General features: G+C 41.6%; 1 protein-coding gene across 1 annotated transcript; it reads right to left on the reverse strand.

Annotated features, from left to right (window-relative positions):
* Positions 1–9,794: 9,794 nt before the first annotated feature.
* On the reverse strand, positions 9,795–19,930 carry ODAPH (odontogenesis associated phosphoprotein). Its single transcript, XM_015080157.3, has 2 exons — positions 19,753–19,930; positions 9,795–11,978 (listed from the first exon to the last, which is right to left on the reverse strand). The coding sequence occupies exons 1-2, from the start codon at positions 19,817–19,819 to the stop codon at positions 11,584–11,586; spliced, it is 462 nt and encodes a 153-aa protein (XP_014935643.2). The 5' UTR covers positions 19,820–19,930; the 3' UTR covers positions 9,795–11,583.
* Between the last annotated feature and the right edge of the window lie 535 nt (positions 19,931–20,465).

Below are 20,465 nucleotides of genomic sequence, written 5' to 3' on the forward strand. Positions count from 1 at the left end.
TACATATCTATATCTACATATCTCTATATATCTATATTTATATATAGATATATAGATATTTATATCTATATATTTATATAGAGATATATATAGATATATATAGATATAGATATGTAGATTTAGATATGTAGATATATAGGTAGTAGATATATAGAAGATACTGTGTGTGTGTGTGTGTGTGTGTAGAAAAGTTGTTTATTAAGTTGTTCCTAGACTCTCCAGAAGAGTCAGGGCCTGATTCTGAGGTCTGTATGCAAGAACAATAATCCAGTGTCATCACCCCACTAAATTTTCTGTGTCTCTAAAGATGGGAACTATTCTAAAGAATAGGAATAGGGAACATCCTATTTATATATTTTTTGTTCCACACCATCTCACACAGTGATTTCCATGTGACAATAGGAATAATCTTATGAAGGAAGGAATATAATCCGTATTTTATAGGCAAGTTACTAGGCTTAAAAGGCTTAAGGAATTTACTCAGCCCCGCTCAGTCAATGGTAGAGCAGTGTGTGTTTGTTGAAATAAATATATGGGTATGGTTATTTAGAACTGGAATGAATGTAAACTTTTTTGTTTAGATAATATAAACCTTGGGAGTTTAGACTCCTGGAGTCACATGCTTCATCATTCACTTATAGAGGAGGAAGTGCGTTTCTCTAGCCACCAGACAAAACTTCACTTCACTCTAAGCCAAATTTGGATATTGCTCACTGTGAATCGAGCACTGTAGCCAGGGGAATGGCATGCACCTATTGGCTTGAGCCTCTGTTAAATTCCTTTATCTGAATTAATAATGACAGAAGCAAAAGGAAACAGGATTCTTCCGATTGGTTTAGGCCAATGTCAGTTTACCTGTGGAACCACCCAGCTTGGAGAATATACATAGAATGGATGCTGGAGAAACAGTCACAAAGCTCAGCAGAGATGGATATTTGGAGCTGCAAAAGGTAGGCTTCATTTTAGATTTTGACTGGTTCTTCCAAACTGTACTCTAAAAAATGCTGTACTGTTTCCCACCAACAGTGTATGAGAAAGTATTTCCTGACACCCAGACCATATTTGATATTACTAATAATTTCCATTTTGACCAGTCTGATGGGTGGAACTCATCTCTTTAGTTTATATTTTCTTGTTTACTACTGAGGTTACACATATTTTTATATAATTATTCTTTTTGTATGTTTATCAGTCATTTGGTTTCCTCCTTCTGTGAATAACAGATATTAAAGGTCTTATGGGGTGCCTGGGTGGCTCAGTCGGTTAGGCCTAACCGACTTCGGTTTGGTCATGATCTTGCGGTCTGTGAGTTCGAGCCCCGCGTCGGGCTCTGTGCTGACAGCTCAGAGCCTGGAGCCTGTTTCAGATTCTGTGTTTCCCTCTCTCTGACCCTCCCCTGTTCATGCTCTGTCTCTCCCTGTCTCAAAAATAAATAAGATGTTAAAAAAAAAAGATATTAAAAGTCTTAAAAAACAAAGGTAGATTGTAGCTTGAGTTTTGGAGATTTTCCTTTGTAAATGTTTTTCCTACCTCCTGAAAACAAAGGCAAATTCCAGACTAAGATCATATAGTTTGGCTCAAGGTATATTTTAGATCAAAATTATTTTGTACTGGGGGTGCCTGAGTGGCTCAGTTTGTTGAGGGTCTGACTTCTGTTCAGGTCATGATCTTGTGGTTCATGAGTTTGAGCCCTGCATCGGGCTTGCTGCTGTCAGTGTAGAGCCTGCTTCGGATCCTGTCCCCGTCTCTTTCTGCTCCTCCCCCACTCACACTCTCTCTCAAAAATAAATTAAACATTAAAAAATTAAAAAAAATATTTTGTACTGGGAAATGCAACCCAGCCAGTAGAATGTATTTATTTATTTTTAAATTTTTATTTTAATTCCAGTACAGTTAACATACAGTGTTACATTCATTTCAGGTGTAGAATATAGTGATTCATTAATTCCATGTATTACTCATTGCTCATTAAGATAAGTGTACTCTTTAAAAAAATTTTTTTTAAAACATTTTTTCATTTTTGAGAGAGAGCATGAGCAGGGGAGGGGCAGAGAGAGAGGGAGACACAGAATCCGAAGCAGGCTCCAGGCTCTGAGCTGTCAGCACAGAGCCTGACGTGGGGCTTGAACTCACGAACCTCGAGATCATGACCTGAGCCGAAGTTGGCCGCTTAACCAACTGAGCCACCCAGGCGCCCCAAACATTTTTTCGTTTTTGAGAGAGAGCATGAGTGGGGGAGGTGCAGAGAGAGAGGGAGACACAGAATCTGAAGGAGGCTTCAGGCTCTGAGCTGTCAGCACAGAGCCCAATGTGGAGCTCGAACTCACCAAAGGTGCGATCATGACCTGAGCTGAAGTTGGAGGCTTAACTGACTAAGCCACCCAGGCGCCCTGATAAGTGTACCCTTAACCCCCTGTATCTATCTATTTCACCCATTCGCCTACCCATCTCCCTTCTAGTAACCCTCTGCTGGTTGTCTATTTAAGGGTCTGTTTTTTGGTTTGTCTTTCTCTTTTCCCCCCTTTGTTTTGTTTTTTAAATTCCACATATGAGTGAAATCATATGGTATTTGTGTTTCTCTGACTGGCATATTTTGCTTAGCATTATACTCTCTAGATCCACCCATGTTGTTGCAAATGGCAAGATTTCATTTGGTTTTTTTGTGGCTGAATAATATTCCATCGTATATATGTACACCATATCTTCTTTATTCATTCATTTTCCAATGGACACTTAGGTTGCTTCCATAATTTGGCTATTAGAATAACGCTGCAATACACATAGGGGTGCATGTATCCCTTCAAATGCGGGTTTTCGTTTTCTTTGGATAAATACCCAGTAGTGGAATTACTGGATCATATGGATCATATGGATCATATGGATTACTGGATCAATTTTTAATTTTTTGAGGAACCTCCATACTGTCTTCCGCAGTACCAGCCAGCAAAATGTACCTTAAAATCACTTGGCTTTTTAAGTAAGGTTGTCAGGTTCCCATTCTTCTGTTGGGTCCTGAGAGAAGTAAGAGATAAGCACTCCTACCTTCCAGGGTAGAGGCTGAAGAAGTCTGTTCTTTTTGGGCAGACAGGAATTATTTCAGGGTAATTATGAAAGTTCTGAGCTCAGGGTTTGCTTTCAGTTGGCCTTAAATCCATTTTGCTAAGATGACACCCTCCCTACTCCTTTGGCTCTGCCCAGGATTGCCCAGTGCTGCAAAGCCACGTTCCAGGAGGTGGCAGTAAAGCCCCACTCACTGTGCTCAAGGCTCACTGTAAGTCTTATCCTGTCCTTTACAAAGGCAAAAATGCTAAATCTGTGATGAACGTTACCTGAGGGGTATTTATCCATTCCTTTTGTCTATGCAAGAAAAGGTCTTCTTTTTCCATTTTTAAGGGCCCAATATTGACGAGTTCTTAATCTATTTGAACGGTTAGGTGTGATCCATGGCCATCACATGGTACCGCCATTGTTGTGGCGCCCTCTGGTGGACGTTGACGGTTAAACACTCCAGTAGTCCAGTCCCAGGGGTTTATGAAGCACAAGGGGAGAAGAGACCAATGCATATGCCTCGGTCTTTGGGACGGTGTCAGCGCTCCCCTGATGTCAGCAGGTGGCTGGTGACTCAGAGGTCAGAAGGCAGAAGCAGTGGCTGGAGGAGGGCTAGGCTGATGGGAGTCTGGGGGTGGTAGGGCAGCGCTGTGGACTTTGCTGAAAATCCTGAGTAAAAGAAAAAGAAGTTGGAGAATTATGAAAGTAAATTTGCCTCACAGCAATGAAATGTGAGCAGAAGGGCAAAGGCAGAGTGGCAAGGAGGGCCGACCAGGCCACTTCCAATAGTGCTAATCCAAAGAGGGCTCAGGACATTTTGTGATTCACTGGAAGCATGGTCTTCAAGTGTGGTTTCTGTACAAGCAGCAAAATGTAAGCCAGTGCTCACAATGAATGGGATTTGGGGAGTCCACACTGGCTAGTTCTGTTGGCATGCCTCATGGGGAGTTTGCCTGGTACAGCCCCAGACACACTTCCAACCTTGATGTCAGCCAGCTGGTATGTGTAAGTCAGCCGTCAGTCCACAAGAACTCGGAATTTGAAATACTGTAGAACATCTTGGTTAGGGGAAATGAGCGACCTATTTTGTGTCTAAAACGTAAGCCCTTAATGTACTTCTCAACATGTTGATTTGAGAAAAGCACCACCAAGGAAAACTGAAAAGGGACTACAGAAAACGAGAAATGCTTTGCCAACATGGAGAACTTTAAAACAGATTTCAAACACAATTTTATGATCATATAATGATCATAAATGATCACAATGATCGTATAAAATCTACCTCTGTTTTGAATAAGGGTGGGCATCTAATTCTCCAAGGGAAGAAAATTTTGAAATGTATTTCTTTTTTTTAATTAAAAATTTTTTTATTTTTGAAAGATATTTCTAAAGAAAGTAAAGGGTTTACTATGTACTAAACATGTAATAGCCCTTCTGTTTAGAACATGAACCAAAGTGTGTTATTAATTTTGTTGTCAGAAAATCAGTTTCTCCCGACTGGTGAACAGATATTTAAAGACTAACAGTTTGAGGAGGCATCTCAGATGATTAGCCTTCCTAGGAAACCTGTATGTCTTCCCTTGGCCTGGAAGAAAACTTGACAGAGAGGACTGGACTCAGATTTTTTTTTTTTTTAAGTGATAGATGTTGCTAATGAAAGCCTGACGAAATTACAAAATGAGTGAGTGATTATTGGCGGATTCTCTATCTCTGGTTGCTATTACGACCAGTTCTCTAACAAATTCCCAAAAGAGAGGGATTTATCTGCACTAAAACAGAGGGATATTCACATTAAAATTCCTAAAAGAAGGTTGAAAGCATGCATAGGTGGCAGTAACTATTTTTTGAGAGGGATGTATGTATCTCCTCAATAAGTTATTTTTTTCTGGGGAAATTTAATTTAATTTGATTTAAGATGTTATTTTTTATTTTATTTTATTTTTAAAAAAATTTTAGTGCATATTTATTTTTGAGAGAGAGAGACAGAGAGAGAGAGACAGAATGTAAGTGGGGGAGGGGCAGAGAGAGAAGGCGGCACAGAATTCAAAGCCGCCTCCAAGCTCTGAGCTGTCAGCACAGACCTTGGCATGGGCTCCAACTCGTAAACTGCGAGATCATGACCCTAGCTGAAGTCAGTTGCTCAATGGACTGAGCCACCCAGTGCCCCTATTTTATTTTTTAATGCTTATTTATTTCTGAGAGAAAGAGAGAGAAAGGGAGTGTGCATGCATGAGCGGGAGAGGACTGGAGAGAGAGGAAGAGAGAGAATCTCAAGCAGGCCCCGCCCTGTCAGGGCTTCAATTCACAAACCATGAGATCATGACCTGAGCTAAAATCAAGAGTCCCGTGCTTAACCAACTGAGCCACCCAGGTGCCCCTTTTCTGGAGAAGATTTTAAAATCCTGAGGTTTCCCCTGGTATGTGGAAGCTGATTTGGAATCATCTAGGGTTAAATATCAGGAAGTTTAAAAGTTCACTAACAGGGGCACCTGGGTGGCTGAGTCGGTTGAGCGTCTAACTTCGGCTCGGGTCATGATCTCATGGTTTGTGAGTTCAAGACCCATGTCGGGCTCTGGGTTGTCAGTTCAGAGCCTGGAGCCTGCTTCGGATTCTTTGTCTCCCTCTCTCTCTGCTCCTCCCCCACTCATGCTCTGTCTCTCAAAAAATGAATAAGTGTTACAAAAAAAAAATTAAAAAAATAAATAAATAAAAGGTTGAGCAAAACTTTAAAAAAAAAAAGTTCACTAACAGGTATATGCTTGGTTTACTTGAGGAATAGTGAGGCAGGTAGTGTGTCCGAGTGGAGTGAAAAAGGAAGAGACAGGTAGGAGATAAGGTCAGAGAGGAAAAGTTTGGGGACCCAGAATGGGAGTCCAGGTCATGCAGGCCACCTTAAGGACTTGGACATCTGTGTCAGGAGGTTTCAGATGTCATACTTTGTCACGGTCCCTTCTATACAAATCATTGAACCGCTACTGTCCAATTCAGGCTTATCATAAATTTCCCATGTTGACATTGTAGGAGAGATTTTCTGTTTGGCATGCGTGTTAATCTCTTTCTGTGGTTCTTTGGCTAACCAACTGTATGAAGTATAGGGTTGTATTTAAGGCTGTTCAGACTACTCCGGTTGAAATTTGCCTTCGCTGGGAAAGACAAATGCTTATTGCCATATACTGAAAAATATGCAGTCTTCTGCTTACTGTGAGGAGGTGATGTTTCAGTGAAATATTTCTCCAGTGAAATATGGCTCCCCTGCCATTTATTGAGAGATAATTGACACTGATCATTGTATAAGTTTAAGGTGTACAACATGGTGATTTGACACACATATATTGCGGTATGATTACCACAGTAGTGTTAGCTAACATCTCCATCCTGTCACATGATTACGATCTCTGTTTTTGTGGTGAGAATATTTCAGGTCTACTCTCTTGGCAATTTTCAAGTCTATAATACAGTGTTATTAACTATAATCACCACACTGTATGTTAGATTCCCAGAACATGTTAATCTTATGACTGGAAGTTTATGCTCTTTGACCAATATTTCCCCATTTCCCCACCCCTCAGCCCCTGGTGACCACCACTCTGCTCTCCCTGTCTCGGTGATTGGCTTTTTTAGATTCCACATATAAGTGATATAATACAGTATTTGCCTTTCTTGGTCTGATTTATTATCAGGGAAGTATTACTTTATACAACCTTGGTATCTACCAGAAAATAGAATATTTGAATGCTTGTTTGATAAACAAATCTATAATTATAATTAGCATATATTTACTGATTTCTTTTATACTACAGCATTAAACATATTAAAAAATTTGTTTAATGTTTATTTGTTTTTGAGAGAGAGAGACAGAGCATGGGTTGGGGAGGGGCGAGAGAGGGAGACACAGAATCTGAAGCAGGCTTCAGGCTCTGAGCTGTCAGCACAGAGCCAGATGCGGGGCTCAAACCCACGAACCGCAAGATCATGATCTGAGCTGAAGCCAGATGCTTAGCTGACTGAGCCACCCAGTCGCCCCTACAGCATTAAAAATTTTTAACTGATAACTTACATATAGTAAGATACGTAAATCTTAAGTATACAGTTTGATGAATTTTTATAAATGCACACACCTGTGTGACTACCATCCAGATCCAGTTATGGAATAATTCTTTCTTTTTGTTTTTTAAAAATGTTCATCTGTTTTTGAGGGGGGGGCGCAGAGAGAGATGGGGAGAGAGGATCTGAAGCAGGCTCTGTGTTGACAGCAGACAACCCAATGCGGAGCCCACGAACTGTGAGATCATGACCTGAGCCGAAGTCGGATACTTAACCAACTGAGCCACCCAGGTGCCCCCAGTTATGGAATATTTCTAGCTCCTAGCAGTCTCCCTCTTGCCCTTACTCAGCCAACCACCCCTTAAATGTCATCACTATTCTGACCTCTGTCACCATGGATTAGTTTTGCCTGCCCCTGAATTTAATATACATGAAATCTTATTGTATGTATTCTTTTGTATTTGACATCTTTCACTCAGCATGAAGTGAGGTTCATTTATGCTGTGATGTGAAGCTGTCATCCACGGTTTTGCCTTACTGTGTGGTATTCCACTGTATGACACAATAACAATTTAGTCATCCTTTCTACCGTTGATGGACTCTGTGTTTCCAGGTAAGAGCTATTTCATGATGACTCAGTGGTTCTACGCGGTGCTGACCCTAGGAGGTGCTGAGGTATATAGAACTGACCACCCCAGTGCATGGTTTCAGCTGCGCCTACTCGTTTGCACCTCCCATCCTTGATGCCTTTGTTTCTCTGCTGTTCAGAACAAGCCTGGAGGTTCCAGTAGGAACTTGAAAGTTACTTACATTTTGTTATACAAATAAGTCAGATATGCTCTGTGCTTAAAAAAGGAAAATGCTGAACCTCTTCCTCCCTTCCTTCCTTCCTTCCTTCCTTCCTTCCTTCCTTCCTTCCTTCCTTCCTTCCTTCCTTCCTTCCTTCCTTCCTTCCTGGAAGCACCTGAGCATTGTCCCACTGTGTTCTGTAGAATCAAAGCCAGCTTTCTCTAGATTATGCAGCTGTTCTAGGAGTTTGTAGTTCATTGCTTTCAAAATTGGATACCTCGTGTTATGGGCTGAATGTATCCTGACATTCGTATGTTGGAGTGTTAATCCCCAATACGTCAGAGGGTGACTATATTTGGAGATATCCAATCTGACAGATATCCTTATTAAGAAGAGAAAAATTGCACACACAGGAAAGACACGGGCACACACGTGCACAGAAGAAAGACCCCGTGAAGAGGCAGCAAGAGGGGAGCCATCTGCAAGCCAAGGGGAGAGGCCTCAGAGGAAGGCCACCCTCTTGACACCTTGACTTTGCGCTTCCAGCTTCCAGAACTGTGAGAAAGTGAATTTGCACTGTTTAAGCGTCCCAGGCTGTGGCATTTTCATTATAGCAGTCCCAGCAAACTAACATTTGATTGGTTTCAAATGATTTTCCAAATGCCATACGGTAACATCTATAAAATAAGTCAGCTCTTTCTTAATTTTTCATGTCTAATCAGGGGCGTAGCAAACCCCAGGGTTTAAATGGGCCACAAACCAATCATTTAGTAGCCAACCCCATGCAGCCTGCATGTCCCTCCTCTCCTGGTTTGGCTGCCCCCTGAATGATTTGAGATGAAATGGTTTTGAGAAGAAATCATACTCCTTTACCTTCAAATACTTCATCTTATTATGTAAGGATGTTCTCTTACATAATCATAAAATTCAAAAAAATTAACACTGACATAAGGCTATTATGTAACACATGGCCACATTAAAATTTTGCCAGTCATCCCAATACTATTCTTTCTGGTAATCTCTCCCTCTCCTTCCCACCTCCAGGACCACATGTTACATTTGATTATCATGTCTCTTTGATCTCCTTTAACCTTTGCCTACCATGACATCTACATTTTTGAAGATTACCCAGCAGGTGTTTTGTAAATGTCCCTCAGTCTGGGTTTGTCTGATGATTAGATTCAGGTTATGCCTTTCTAGCATAATCGGAACTTTAGACATGCATAGGCTGTTCATGCCACAAAGCACAAGAGTTATCACACCCTTCCATTGCTTTAAAAGCAACAAAGCCCACTTACATGCTAAGAGGAACACATTTGATACATAAATTCACTTTGAGGTGTTAGTGATGAAAACGATCTCCCTGAGGCAATAAACCTGCTAGGCATCACTGTATTTTTAAAGAAAAATTTATTAGACAAAAGGATACAAATTTTTTTTAATCATGATTTTTTAAAAATCATTTAAATCATACGTTTTAAATTACAGGTGTAGGCTACTTTTCATATGGGCAACTCTATGCATGTTCAAGGGGGAGGAATGTTGCAATTATACCCAGAGTTATTCTGGAAAAGGTCCCTACTATGAAACACTGCAGAAACAGCCTGCTTTCTATAACAGATGCAGTGACTGAGGCATTGAAGCGGTGATGCTTTAGTTTGTCTTAATTTTTCTGAGGTTTGTATGTCACCCAGCAGGGTCTCCATGGACTAGATTTCAGAGCAATTGAGTTTGGGATTCCTGTGAGCCATGGAAGACTCTGGAGTGGGAGTGGGGAGCAGGAAGAGTGCTGTAATAGAGGAGGGGGTCCAGAAAGGGAGGTGAGATTCAAACACAAACATTTACCTGTCTTCAGGTTTGCCCGACTTTGGCCCTTTTCTGATTATGCCCCACGAATCAAAAAGAAAGCAAACGAGACAGCCAGTTTATTACAAAATACAGAGTTTCTTAAGATTTCAAATATAGTTTTTATTTAAGCTCATACTTTTGAAGCAAATATCTGTTCCTATAAGAAAATTTGCTAGGAAGTGAGTGAAGGAATTTTTTTTTCCTTTTTATCTTTTCACATAGCAAAGAAGAACAGTACGATGAATTTCTCTGTCTCTTCCTTTCCCAGGCAACACTCCCAGCGACCTCATGTCTTTATGTTCTTTTTTTTTTCCTTTGTAAAAGCAGTGGCAGCAGCAGCAACTTTTGCACGCACTTCTTGGGAGGAACAGGTGTAAGCCCTTGACCACATTTGCAAAAGTCAAGTTCCTATGTTACAGGCAAGGTGAGTGGCACAGACAGGAGGCAGTATTTACAGAATGGCTACAGTAATGCCCAATGAATGCAAGCGGTGGGATTTGTTAACTCCTGTTGCATGCTCAGCTTCCTATAGTTGACTCAACTTATGTCTTTGGAGCTCTAGAGTTACAAGAACATCCATGTAAACTTAAAAAAATTTTTTTTTTAATTTTATTTAAATCCAAGTTAACATATAGTGTAATAACGGTTTCAGGAGTAGAATTTAGTGATTCATTTCTTGGATGTAACACCCAGTGTTCATCCCAATAAGTGCCCTCCTTAATGTCCATCACTCATGTAGCGCATCCCCCCACCCAATGCCCCTCCAACAACCCTCAGTTTGTTCTCTGTATTTAGGAGTCTCTTATGGTTTGCCTCCCTCTCTGTTTTTATCATATTTTTCCTTCCCTTCCCCTATGTTCATCTGCTGTGTTTCTTAAATTCCACATATGAGTGAAATCATCCATGTAAACTTTTAATCAGACTTTGAGTCTGGAACCTTACTGAAAGTTCTAGGGGAAATAAATAATAAGCAATCTAAGCTAGTATCCATATGATGATAAGGTGAGAAACAGTGAGATACTTATCAAACTAATTTGCACTGGTTGCTTAAAAAGTCAACATAAAAGTAACTTTAGATATTACAGTTAAAAATAGTTTTTTAAGTTAGGTAATTTAGTTTTTGATATCTTCAAGGTATTATCTTAGATGCCCCATAACTTTGTTTTGCTTTAATGATTATAATTCTTTTGTCGTTGTCATTAGAAAACTGAGTGGATCCTGAAAGTTCTCATTGTAAGAAAAAAAAATCATAACTTGTATGGTAATGGTTGTTAACTGGACTTATTGTGATTTTTTGCAATATATACAAATATGGAATCATTACATTGTACATCTGAAACTAATATAATGTCATGTCAATTACACCTCGGTAAAAGATAAATGAATAAGTAGCCACTATTTACACTATGGCCAAACAGAGAATAGAATAAGAATAACATTAAACTTTCAGTTTTCTATAATTTCCTTTACAGTTCACTTTGTAAATGCGCTTCGCTCTGTAAGTTTTCCAGTGAGTAAAAAGGGTGTCATTAATGTCTTCATTTGGTTTATATCGATTTGTTTAAATGCTTTCACTTTAATTTAGAAGAGAGAGCTGATTCTCCTGGCATTGCAGTCTGTACAGGAATTCTTGGAACCACCCACTTTAGGATTTTATTTGCATGAATATCCTGAGATCTTAAAAAGTTGGGGATAAGAGTAATGTAGTTATCGCTCCTATCTGGCAAACATGAATATCCTGTAAGCCGATATCTTCCCTGCAGACATTAAGAACGATTTCTAGTCTGTGGTGTTTAAGATACTTCATGTTCAACTCCAATCACTTTAGTTTGGAAAAAGAAAGCAGGAATGTTTTTAATCTCTTTTCGGAGGTATTGGCCTCTTTTGCATCAGCATGTTTGGGGCTTCTCTTTTCTCTCTGCTTTCTTCAGAGGAGCTTCCTCTCCACAGTTTTCTTCTGGGGAAGTATCTTAAATGAGGAGTGAGGCGACTGTGTGGCCAAAAGAACGGACGAAACTGAAAACGACGATTGCACTTCCGAGGAAGGAAAGGTCTGTTTGGAAACCTAATGTGGACTCTAGGCCCTTGTGGAAAAAAGTGAAAGGGACACTTGGGTGTCCTTGGGACGAGCTGAATCCTTGTCACCGGGTTCCTTATGGTGGGTGGAGGGGTGAGTGTAAAGATCTCGCAGTCTGTAGGGCCTCCATCATCTTGTGAGCCTCTAAGAGGGGTGGCTACTGCTTTTTGTCCTACGGGGAGAAAGGTGCAAATCAGCAAAAAGGCCTGATAACAGAAGCAGAAGGGAGATACTTTAGATGGCAGCAGGGCAGAAAGATTGGGAGAGAGAAATAGAGAAGTCTCAAAACAAGTTTGAAAAAACTGCCAAGGTCCAACAGAATGAAACATGAACACAACTCATGACCCAGCAGTCCTACTCTGAGGAATTTATCCAAGAGAAATGAATGCATATGTCTTCAAAAGACTGCTTCACGAATGTTCATAGCAGCCTTGTTCATATTCATATTATTATTTTTTTAAGTAGGCTCCATGCCCAACATGGGGCTTGAACTCAGGACTCTGGGATCGAGAGTCAGATGCTCTTCCCATTGAGGCATTCGGCTGCCCACCCCCACCCTTCTTAAGCCTTATTCATAATAGCTCTTAAGCTTGGAAACAGTACAAGTGTCCATCAATAGGAGAAAGGTTAAACAAACCGTGTATATACAATGAAAAGGGGGCAACAAATAAAGGAAGACTTACTAATATGACAACATAGAGGCATCCCACAGATATATTGAGCAAAAGGAGTTAGACACAAAAGAGTCCGTACTGTAAGATTCCACTTATATAAAGTTCAAGAACAAGGAAAACCCATCTATGGTCACAAAAAATTCTTAAGTAATTAATTTAGGGTTAGGGTAGGTGTTATTTTGTGGAAAAAGAATTATTTATTTTTATTTATTTTTATTATTTTTTAAGGTAGGATTCTTTAGATCTTGTTTCAGGTGGTTGTTATGTGGTTATGGAGACACACACACACATTTATATTTACACATACATATACGTACACACATGTTTATATACATACAGACATACATATATGTGTATATGTAAAATGTGATTAGTCTGTACCTCTAAGATTTGTATATTTTATTGTTCATAAGTTATAACCAAATAATGAAAATTCAGGGGCACCTGGGTGGCTCAGTTGGTTAAGCAGCCAACTTCGGCTCAGGTCATGATCTCACAGTCTGTGAGTTCGAGCCCCACATCAGGCTCTGTGCTGACGGCTCGGAGCCTGGAGCCTGCTTCAGATTCTGTGTCTCCCTCTCTCTGATCCTCCCCCGTTCATGCTCTGTCTCTCTCTGTCTCAAAAATAAATAAACACTAAAAAAAATTAAAAAATAAAAGAGAATTCAGCGGAGGAAAAGAATTAATGTTAAGAAAATAAGAATAACTGCTCCTCCCTGTGAAGGCTATTCATCCAAGGGGTCTGCTTCACTTCCCCTAGCACTGAAATCATTCTCTAAAGAGGGAAGTGGGGGGGTGGGGGTGGGCATCTACACATGGGGGGGAGCAAGTACTAAAAACCAGGATGAAATTAGTTTCTGAGAAGAAATTTGGGTCAAGCTCAAGTGTCAAGGTCTTCTCTATAGAGAACACTCTTCTCTGTATCATCCAATGGAATTGGCTCTGAAAAAGTAAGCCCTTCAGAAAATTATTCTTTCATGTTCTTACAAACTTACCAACACAGGCCTGGAAGGGGATGCTATATGTAAATGATGGAAAAACAAATTCCCCACAGAAAGTTGAAAGTACTGAGGCACTTGAAAGAACTGGATTCCCCTCACCTTTAGAACAACTGAATTCAGATTTCTTGGTTGTGTAGGACATACCTATTTCCTGCTTGTGTTTATAGCCCCTTCTGGAGATTCTGCTTTACCCACAACCCCTGGAAAGGTCAGTCCTACGTATCTTTGACTATGGCTGATTGGCCTGTTGATAGACACTCACCTCATTCATTGGTTGGTCAGTGACCAATCAGAGTCTCATTTAAGGATTTCAACAAAGAGACACAGTGGAAGATGTTAGTGGAAGGTGTAGGGCAGGGACTGGAGTGTTAGGTTTTGTTTGGCCAGTTGAATGATGAGTAAGCAGAGAAGCCAGTCTTTCCATAGATGCCATAAAATGGTAAGGCCTTTCAGAGAAAGAGAGACAAGCGACCATGTGGTAACAGAGTGGTGGTAAGAGTAGCCTTGGTTCTTGACTCTTTAGGGCTGATCCCTCTGAAGCCTGGCTGTGCACAAGGGTCTTAGAAATATCCTTATAATAATCACTCCACCTACTCTTTAAAAATTTTTTTTTAATGTTTATTTTTGAGAGAGAGAGGCAAAGCATGAGCAGGGGAGGGGCAGAGAGAGAGAGAGAGAGAGACACAGAACCCGAAGCAGGCTCCAGGCTCTGAGCTGTCAGCACAGAGCCCGACCTGGGACTCAAACTCACCAGGTGTGAGTTCATAACCTGAGCTGAAGTCAGCCGACTGAGCCACCCAGGTGCCTCCTTTTTAAAATTTATTTATTTTGAGAGAGAGGGAGGCAGAGCGTGTGTGTGTGTGTGTGTGTGTGTGTGTGTGTGTGTGTGTGTGCGTGCACTTGTGGGAGGGGCAGAGAGGGAAAGAGAGAGAGAGAGAGAGAGAGAGAGTCCTAAGCAGAGCTTGATCTCATGATGGTTAGCTCATGACCTGAGCCAAAAATCAAGAGGCAGATGCTCAACCGACTGAGCCACTGAGGTGCCCCTACTTTATTCTCTTCTTAAGCTGGCTTGAGTGGGTGTCTGTTCCTGAACTGTTGTAACATGAAAGCTTTCTGCAGAGAATCCAGTCAGTGTGGAGAAGCTAGCTTTCTTCTTCTTTCTTCTCCTTCTCCATCTCTTTCTCCTTCTTGTTCTTCTCCTTCTCCTTCTTCTCCTCCCCCTCCTCCTCCTCCCCCCCTCCTCCTCTTCCCCCTCCTCCTCCTCTTCCTCCTCCTCCTTCTTCTTCCTTCTTCCTTCTTCCTTCTTTCTTCTTTCTTCTTTCTTCTTTAAAGATTTATTTTAGGGGCACCTGGATGGCTCAGTTGGTTAAGCCCCTGACTTCAGCTCAGCTCATGATCTCACAGTTCATGGGCTTGAGCCCTGCATCAGGCTCTGTGCTGACAGCTCACAGCCTGGAGCCTGCTTCAGATTCTGTGTCTCCCTCTCACTCTTCCCTTGCTCTGCTTGAGCTCTGTCTCTATCTCAAAAATAAAGATAAAAATTTTTTTAAAATAATATTTATTTTATTTTTGAGAGAGAGAGAGAGAGAGAGAGAGAATGCATGCATGTGAGCCAGGGAGAAGGACAGAGGGAGAGAGAGACAGAATCTTAAGCATGACCCTGGGATCATGACCTGAGCTGAAATCAAGAGTCAGACACTCAACCAACTGAGCCACCGAGGCACCAGAAACTAACTTTCTTCTTAAACTCCATCTTGACATTTTGTTATTAGATCAGACTTAGCTAGGCCTGAGCTCTGCCTCTCAGTACACTGTATTCCAGCCATTAACATCAAATCAACCACCTACCCTTGTGCTCATCTCATTTCTCAAACCTGAGGCTATTCAACCAAATCTTCCTGCTGACTCTGGGGTGTTAGAGCCTGGTAGGTAGGTTTTCTCTGATTCTGGGATGTCCAGCAGTGTTCACTGCTCTCTTCCAGGGATTTCCAAGAGCTCTATATCAAGATACAAGCTTGTCCTAGTAACCAGCCCAAGCATGTGGGCAGGACCACGTAAAACCATATTCTTCCAGCAAACTAGACACATGATGACTATTGCAGGGCACTGGTTGACTAGCACAAGGGCTCTAAAATGTGGGAACCATAGGGATTGATTTGGGAAACTATACAGGTTAAGGCCGCACATTTGGGTGAGGACATTGATGCCATTCACGGTCTCCAACTTTGGCTGAGTTAACACTGCTCACCAATTCTTTTGTTTCTCCTCCTTCTGCTCCATTCCCACTAGCTTCTGAATCTTTGACACTCTTCTCAAAGCCCCTTCAAAATTCTCATTCTTTGTCATTCATTTGAAGAAGTTTCTTCAAAAGTCTCTCTACCTTTGTAAGTAGACTACTTAGCTGCATATTTCAGAAAGAAAACTTCAGTGATCTGCCATGAACTTCTTTGGTTCTTATCTCTCTCACTTCAGAGAGATATCTACACAGTCATCTACATGTGCCCCCTATGGCCCCCCATATTTAATCTACTGGAACCTGACTGTGCTTTCTCTACTCAAGAAAACCTACTCTGGCAAAAGTCATTACCAGTCCTGGGCTTTTAACAAACTGGTTCCAGATACCCAAGCACCATTTCCTGTCCTCTTTGCCTGGCTTACTCCTACGCATATTTCATGCCTCATTTCCTCAGTGAGGTCTTTCCTACCCTGAGGCTGGCTTAAAGCCCTTGGCGCTATGCTTCCATACCACTCTGGGAGTCCACTTTCAGAATACTCATCAGTCATGTGATTACTATTCAGTGGTTGTATTTCTCCACCGGAACATCCACATGACCACCCTGTAGACCACATCTCCTTAGCCCTGCCACAGTGCCTGCAGTGGAATTGAATTGATTGAGAGAAATCTCTGTTTCCATAATTGCCAAAGTTACCATCTCCCCACCTCTCAGAGATGATGCGATCATTATAAATAGATGGTTTTCAATATTTAACACACAGACATGCCCCCAAAGGCACTGAATGTCAAAGATGAGAGCCCTTCTGTGACATTAATCAGACCAAAGTAGGTGAAATATTTGAATACAGATTGAGAGGTGCCTGGGTGGCTCAGTCAGTTAAGTGTCTGAGGTTTAGACTCAGGTCATGATCTCACAGTTCTTGGGTTCGAGTCCTGCATGGGGCTCTGTGCTGATAGCACGGAGCCTGCTTGGGATACTCTGTCTCCCTCTCTCTTTGTCCCTCCCCCACTCTCTCTCTCTCTAAAAAATAAGTTAATAAACATTATAAAAATAAATATAGATTAAAAAACATTTATAAGACAGAACATGATAGTGTTTAAAGCATAGACTCTAGAACCAGGATCCCTGAGCTCTGCCACTTAATAACTGTATGACCATTGACAGGTTCCTTAACTTTTCTGAGTCTCCTTTTCCTTATTTGTAAAATGGAAAAAAAAATACTACCTACCTCATTGGCTTGTTGCATTATCTGAATTAAGACACGTAAAGTGTCCAGAACATGTCTGATACACAGTATGCACTTAGTAGGCATTAGCTACTGTTATTATTAATCTTGAATGTCATGGAAGAAAGATTCTATCAGCACAAAGGCCCATTTTCTTGGGCCCATCGGGTTCCACTTTAGGTATAAAATATGTGGCTACTGATAGGACTAAAGGGTACAGATGCTATTAGAACGGGACCTTGATGAAAACAGAGATTCTATTGGTCATGGCTCTGTCCTTAGCACCTACAATATACCTGGCTTAGAGGGGGGTCCAGTACATAGTCAATAAATTGAATGAATGGTCAGGCAGATGTTGAGGGTTTTTCTCTGTAGATTTTGTGAAGCTCATGAGTATTTAATTTCCGTCCCAGAAAATTTGCAATAACTTACATTTAAAATTAGACTATAATAAAAAATCAAGCCAAAGTATCACTTGAAGTTTGGATATCAATTTTGAGCGGGTTTATTATAGTCTAGACATGCAATTCATAGCATATCAACAACTAGTACTTTTTTTTTTTTAAAGTAAGGATGAGAAGTCCCTTTTCTTTAAAAAAAGAAAAAACACCCCAGCAGAACGATTACCTGTAGTCTGTGGTTGTTTGGGCAGACGATAGCTGGTTTGTAATGAACCGTACTGATTTTTAAGAGAAGTAAACTCACACATAATGTTTGAGTACGCATTTCTCCCCTTATAAGGCCCATGGAGTCATAGAAAATTCTCATGTGCTTTCAGAGTTGAACCAGAAAGGAATATAAGTTCTGTGATGAATTTACTCACAATAACGGCAACTCAGCTCATTTTGTAGACTCACAGAATGACTGGCTCTTTTGGTCAAATCTCTAAGCCGACAGGGAAAGAATTTGGAGCCCAGAAAGTGTCACAAAGGCCTCTTTCAATTCTGTGCTCTGAAGCCAGTCATTTCCACTGTGTGCAGTTACTGTGTTAGGTGTTAGGGCAAACTCAGAGATAATAAAGACACGGGCCTGCACTTGGGAAGTGCTACAAATACATGGATCTGTACTACAGAGCAGGAAGAGGCACGTGTCACGGATGATGTACAAATTGCTATAATTCCGAGATGTCAGAGAGAGAGATAGCAATTTTTAAATTATGTGTTTCTTTTGTTTTAAGTTTAATTTTGAGAGAGAGAGAGAGAGAGCGCGCACACACATGCATGCCAGCAGGGGAGGGGGAAAGAGCGAAAGACAGAGAGACAGAATCCCAAGCAGGTTTTGCGCTGTCCGCACAGAACCTGACATGGGGCTCGACCTCATGAACCATGAGATCATGACCTGAGCTGAAACCAAGAGTAGGACACTTAACCTATTGAGCCACCCCGGCGCCCCTTTCAATTATGTACCTTAAAAAAAATCTTTGCGGAGCAATCCTATAGCTACATTTAAATGTCATCAGGTGAAGCAGAATTGCAATAAACAGGTGAGGGCAGGGTGAGTTTGGACACCCACACACGATCGGACACGGCACAGATAGGCGAGTGACGAGCTGGAACCAGGGCTGCATGGATAGAGCGAAGCTACATTTGAAGGAGTTTCGATGCCAGCCTGAGGGACAGTGGGAAGCATGAGCCAAATTCAGAAGTCATATCTCACATTTTAATTGGTGTTTTTTCAGATGTGGATACACCTATGACCTCATTATAGCTTGTTCAGCTATGTATTTACAAAGTTTCCCGAAGAGTGGTTCACTTTCTGGAAAGAAGATGTCAGGTAGGTGGCTGGTTGTGTTTTACGATGCCTCTTTTAGATGTCATGTTCAGCAGGTGGTGCTTGGGGGTCTGGTTTTGGGAACGGGGCAGGTGTCATTTGTAATATCTCCTCCCCTTCTGATTGCCAGAGTTCATGCAGAGGTTGGGCAAAGTGACCTCTGGTGGTCTCGCCCCCAGCCTCCGGGTCTCTGCCTCTCTCCTCTGTATGTGAGCTTTGGGGGAGGGGAGATGACTAGGGTCTGGCTGAGCCCCTGCAGAGACCCCAGGGTAGTTGGTTTGATCCTGGGTCTCACCTCCCTGAACAGTATCTAGTGCTGGAACGAAGGTGACTTGTGAAAGAAACAACATTAGACCCAGATCTCCCAGCATCTCTTTCTCTCCTTTCCCTTTCTCCCCTCTTCCCTAGCCTTTTCTCTCTTTCCTCCAGGGGTGTGCAAACCAATTTTAAAGCTCAGGCCGCCTGGGAAACCTTGTGATGGGGGAAAGGAAAGAGAATAGGAGCAGTGGAGAAGCAGAATGTAATATAATCCTAGAGAAAGCTATGTTCACTTCGGTAGCCCCAAGACGCAGCTGCCTAGATGTGATTAATTAAAGCAATTAACAAACAGATTAAACAGCCACCATGTGCAAATTACTGTGCTGCTGGGGATAGCAAGAGGTGGACCCTGCCATAATTCAGGGTGGAAATTGTTAGCTTTACAATAATAACAACTGGTATTGAATAGTGTTTTGAGCTGGAAGAGCTTTTCTTGCAAGATAGCTCATTTTGTCCTTATAACCCCCATAATAATTATTAATACTGTCACCTCACATATGAGGAGACTGATGTGAGAAAGTTTAAGTATGTCTGAAGTCACATAGTTAGGGCTGAGACGAGGACTAAGGTCTTCAGATGACAAAATTTAGCTTCTTTCTCCTCAACCACACAGGCTGATGGAAGCTGACAAAATTATGTCCGGTTCATGGATACATATAGTTGTCTTTTCACACAACTTATTAATTAGGGACCCACAGTAGAATAAGAGCCAAAGCCTTACCTTCTGTCACGGTTACCACCACCCAGCAGACCAATAGCCGGCAGGCGAAGCGGAGTTGGTGAGCCATGGCTTTCCACCCTGAGCAGTCACTGCCCTGAGCCCAAGTTGCTTTAAAGGGGAGCCGGTGAGTCACCGGCAGCCTGATTCAGGTAATTTGCATTTGCTCAGTGGACCACAGGAATCAGGGCCTGCGGTATGAGGGTAAGAAATCAGCAAGGAAATACCAGACAGTGTTTATCAACCAGAAGTTTCTTGGAATGACAGCCAAACGGCATTCATCTATCCTTTGGAGTCAGATTGTGGGCAACCACGCCCTCACTACCCTTTTAATTCCCTCCAATCTTCTCTGCCCGTAGTGCCCTCTCTTTACTTGTTCTACGGGTCTCCCTGGGCAAGAGAAAGAACCTGTTTAGGGAATACTCAACAGTGCTTCCCTCTGTGTGGTTGACTTACTTTAAAAAGCCAAGCAGGATGGGGAGGGTGTTGTCCAAAGTCTTCCTGACCCAGGTGGTTTGAAGAGGCTGTTCACAGGCCTTGGGTCAGAGATTACGGCTTTTTCTTTTCTCTGCTTTTGTTCAGGAGCCAAAGGCAGCAGCGTCACAAAACTATCTTCTCTAGTAGCCATCACGGTCGCTGTCCACACAAACATGGCTATTTTTTTTTAATTTAATGTTTATTTGTTTTGTGTGAGAGAGAGAAACAGCGTGAGCAGG

Source organism: Acinonyx jubatus, chromosome B1 (genome assembly GCF_027475565.1).
Source record: "Acinonyx jubatus isolate Ajub_Pintada_27869175 chromosome B1, VMU_Ajub_asm_v1.0, whole genome shotgun sequence".
NCBI classification, from domain to species: Eukaryota; Metazoa; Chordata; class Mammalia; order Carnivora; family Felidae; genus Acinonyx; species Acinonyx jubatus.